The 3,799-nt window shown below is 64.1% G+C and overlaps 1 protein-coding gene across 2 annotated transcripts in view; it reads right to left on the reverse strand.

Annotated features, from left to right (window-relative positions):
• The window catches only part of OTOF (otoferlin), a 93,149-nt gene that overhangs the window by 19,129 nt on the left and 70,221 nt on the right, over positions 1–3,799 (reverse strand). For both annotated transcript variants that reach the window (XM_007470803.1, XM_007470804.1), the window contains exons 15-22: positions 3,061–3,284; positions 2,524–2,632; positions 1,809–1,995; positions 1,559–1,679; positions 897–997; positions 689–779; positions 411–527; positions 3–134 (exon numbers count right to left, since the gene is read on the reverse strand). In XM_007470803.1, the coding sequence (XP_007470865.1) occupies positions 3–134; positions 411–527; positions 689–779; positions 897–997; positions 1,559–1,679; positions 1,809–1,995; positions 2,524–2,632; positions 3,061–3,284 (1,082 nt within the window). The remainder of the gene's footprint in view (positions 1–2; positions 135–410; positions 528–688; positions 780–896; positions 998–1,558; positions 1,680–1,808; positions 1,996–2,523; positions 2,633–3,060; positions 3,285–3,799) is intronic.

Here is a 3,799-nt window from a genome sequence, read left to right on the forward strand (position 1 = left end):
ACCTTGGCGCAGTCCTTGCCCAGCTCGTCCTCCACGATGGAGAAGAGCAGGTCCTTGGAGGGCACCCGGGCGTAGGCGATGCGCTTGTTGTTGCTCATCATCCAGACGAAGACGTCGGGGATGCTGTGCTGAGGCTGGGGTGGGGGCGGGCGGGGCCCAGTAAGGGAGAGATCCTGCCTCTTGGCCAGGCCTGAGCCCACAGAGGAAAGGACCCCGGCGCTGGGTCTTCCTTCTCCTCCCACCGATCCAGCGGGAAGAACACGGCACAGGGTGAAAGGCTTGGTCTCTCCTGTCCCCCAACGGCTGTCAGAGCAGGAGGGGCCTCCTGCATGGTCTGGCCCAACCCGTCCTGGGCAGCCCCCCTTCCGCCACCTTGGATCACTCTGGTTTGGGGCTGGCAGGGGGCACACCTCGTCTGCCAGGAAGCGCAGCTTGTGCAGGAAGTTCTGGCACAGCCTCAGCTTGTCCCGCACCGTGTGCCGCTTCACCTGTGCCCGCAGGGTCTCGGCCTGCTGCCCCATGCTCTCCTGCCGGGGTCGGGGGTGTAAGTGGGGCTCAGGTCATGACGCATGATGGAGGGTCTGGCCCTGGGGGTTGTGACCTCAGAGACAGATGTCCCCCACCTCGGGTTCTCTTTTCACCTCCAGACCCTCCCTCCGTCCCCGGTGTGGTCTAGCCGCATCCTCACCAGCTCCCGCATGCAGGATTTGAGGCGTTCCCGGTCCAGCCTGGTGCAGGACCAGTGGCCCTGGTCCTTGTCCGCGAGGGAGAGGAAACGGCTGGGAGGAGAAGCAGCAGGGCTTAGCCGAGCCCACCCGCCAGCAGGAGGCGTGCAGATGCCTCCTTCTCTGCAAACCCCCCACTTCTGACCCCACATTGGCAGCCCTGCCACTTACTAGCAGCCACAGCTGAGCTCCTCCAGGACGCCCCGTAGTCGACGCTCAGGGTAGGACTTTTCCGTTTTGATCATCTCCTGCACATCATTCAGGCCTTCTTCCTGTGAAGCAGGAGTGTGAGCCACAGCCCCCCTCAGCCTCCCCAAGTGTCTCCCCCATTCGTCAGGGGGATGAGGGGCTAGCGCCCTAGGACCTCCCTCGAGCGCCATCTCTGGACCGTCTCGCCATCACAAGGAAACATAAATTTTCCAGGTTCTGTTTTCAGAACCTGAAGGAAGAAGCCACCTCTGGGCCATGAGTCTGGGGTCCTGGTGGACCCACAGGGGTCGGACAGAACTCAGGGCTAGACGCAGGGGGTGGGGGGGTGCAGGCCAGAGACAGAGGGGTTGGCCAGTCACCTCCAGGGAAACCCGGGGCTGGATGGGCCAGGCTTCCCAAACTCCACTCCGGGCAGCCCTCAGGCTCTCCACCGCTCTTGGGACCGGGGCGGGGACAGGAACACAGGCTCTACTGGGGCCATTCTGAAGTTCCTCCCCCAACCCCACGGCATGCTGCCAGGCAGACAGGACTTGTGTGTTGCAGGGGAGCTGTCCAAGCTGGGCGAGGCCCTCTGAAGCATACGCCCTCCGCCTTTCCCCTCCCCGCCGTGGCCCGGCCCTGACCAGCTTGTCTGCGATGCGGTCTATGATGTTGGCGTTGTAGAGGCGGCGGCGCTGGTCTGGCCACCAGCTCCTGATGTAGATGCAGGGCTTGCGCTCCAAGTAGGGCAGGTGAAAGTAGTTCCTGGGGTGGAAGCAGGTGGCAGGTTGAGGACTGGGCGCCCAGGCCGGCGGCGGTGGGGCGGGGCCAGGCCACGAGAGGATGGGAGGCAGTGGGCAGGAGTCCCAGGACGCTCTGTCCTGGCCGGCTCACCTGTCGGTGATCTGGGGCCGCATGGGCGGGCTGGAGGAGACTGAGGCCAGGTCCCCACCGTCGTCAGTCTCGTCGTCACTCGACTTCTGGATCAGATCCACCTCCTCCTCGTCCCCAGGCTCCTTCTGAGGCCGAGGCCGAGGCCGCTGGGGCCGAGACAGGCCATCGACTTCGTTCCCATAGTTGCCTGGAGGCAGAAGGGGGCACCCGAGGGCCTAGAGTCCTTTTCCCACCAGGCCCCACCCTGCCCTCCAGTCCAGGGGTCTGTGGGAGGGAAGAGGGAGTCAGGGAACGGGGCTGGTGCTCACAGGTCTGTGCCAGCTCGGACACGATAGAACACTCGCCAGAGGAAGGGGCCATGTCCTGCACCCCTGCAGAGGTCTCGCTAGGAGCCCCGATGACCACTGAGCTCAAGGTCCAGCCCAGGACCCGTGGCCCGTATTCCCACTGTCTCCTCTCCAGTCCCCTGAGGGCCTCGCTCCCTCCTGCAGGGAGGGCTTCGTCCCTCCTCGTGTCCCTAACACAGCCTAGCCCTTAGGTGGAGCTGAGGCCGACCCTGTGGGGCGTGTGTTCTCAGGTGCAGTCGCTGTATGTGGTGTGGGTGCCTGAGGACACATGAGGGAAGCGGTCAAAGTTCCCCGCCCGCCCCGGGCTGTGGAGCAGGGCTTGGCAGTTACCACCCAGCAGCCCCCAGCCCTGTGAGCCCAGCTCTCACCTATAGTGACCTCAAAGGTGATGGGCTTGTCTCCATTTTTCCGGTCGATCATTGAGGCCTCCAGGAGGGCTCCAAATAGAAAGAATTCTTCCATTTTCCCCACGCAGCTCTGTGGAGAAGGTGGTTCAAACCCTCCGGAAAGCTTAACGGTGTGGGGGGGTTGGGTCTGGGGCCAGGCCTCCTCCTACGTCTTACAGACAGGCCCTTGGGGCTCGACACTGAAGGCCCAATTCCTTCGGTCCTCCAGCCTGTCCCCGGAGGAGAGGCTGTTATGTTCAGCACAAGGACAGCCATGGCCAGGAACAAGGCAGAGACAAGGCTCCACCTTGGGGCCTCCGGGGAGAGCACGAGCACAGGCACAGGCAGTGGAAGGGGACAGAGGTCCTCCTGCTTCCTGGGGAGGGAGGCCCCATCCTGGGGTCTGGCCCCCTGAGGCAGGCAGGAGGGACACTGGCAGAGGCCAGGCACAGGCTGCCGTGGTGGGAAGGGGGTTGAGCGGGGGTCTCTGGAGGACAGCACAGCGCCCTGGGGCCTCACCTCGGAGACGGGTGTGGCCGGTTCCACCTGCACCTCCGTGGAGCTGGTGAGCTCAGGGTTGGAAGTGTCCAGGATCTCCACCGCCAGGCCCAGCATGAGGCGGGCGCGGAAAGACACGCCCTCCCCCAGGCCCTCATTCAGGTCCTGGTGCTCGTCCAGCAGCGTGTAGTTGCGTGTGGAGCCATACATGTTCACCCAGGCGGGGCCCAGCGTGGGCAGGAAGCCTGCGGGCCCGGGGGCAGAGGGTCGAGGGGCTCACTCGGGTGGAGGGACCTATTTGGGGGGCTCCTGGCCTGCACCTCCTGGTTGCTGAGCTGAGGACCTCGTGTCTCGCTCGGGGAAATGTCTGAGGCAGCAGAGGGCCTGCGGGCAGCGAGGCTCACAGGGGCTGCGGGGAGAGCGGTGTCTGCTGCGTGGGGCTGGCTGTGGGGTGACCTTGTCACTTGCATGGGGCACTTTTGTGTGTCTGCTTATTCTCTGCGGGAGCTGGCCGTGCCTCTCCACATACACACACGTCCATTTCTGTGGAGCAAAATCATGCCCCCTGCTTCCTGGTGCCTGTTGCAGGGGCCGTCTATGATCTACTTGAAGGACAGATGCCAGCACCTCCCCAGCTCCTCAGCAAGGCCTTTGCCGTCTGTGCAGATGTGTGTGCCACGAGGGTCTCACCTGCTTCTGCAGACCCCTCCCCTCCTCTCTGAAGGCCCTTACTCTCCGCCTGTGCCTGTTAAACGCTCTT

Source organism: Lipotes vexillifer, unplaced genomic scaffold, assembly GCF_000442215.2.
Source record: "Lipotes vexillifer unplaced genomic scaffold, Lipotes_vexillifer_v1.1 scaffold717, whole genome shotgun sequence".
In the NCBI taxonomy this organism is placed as follows: Eukaryota; Metazoa; Chordata; class Mammalia; order Artiodactyla; family Lipotidae; genus Lipotes; species Lipotes vexillifer.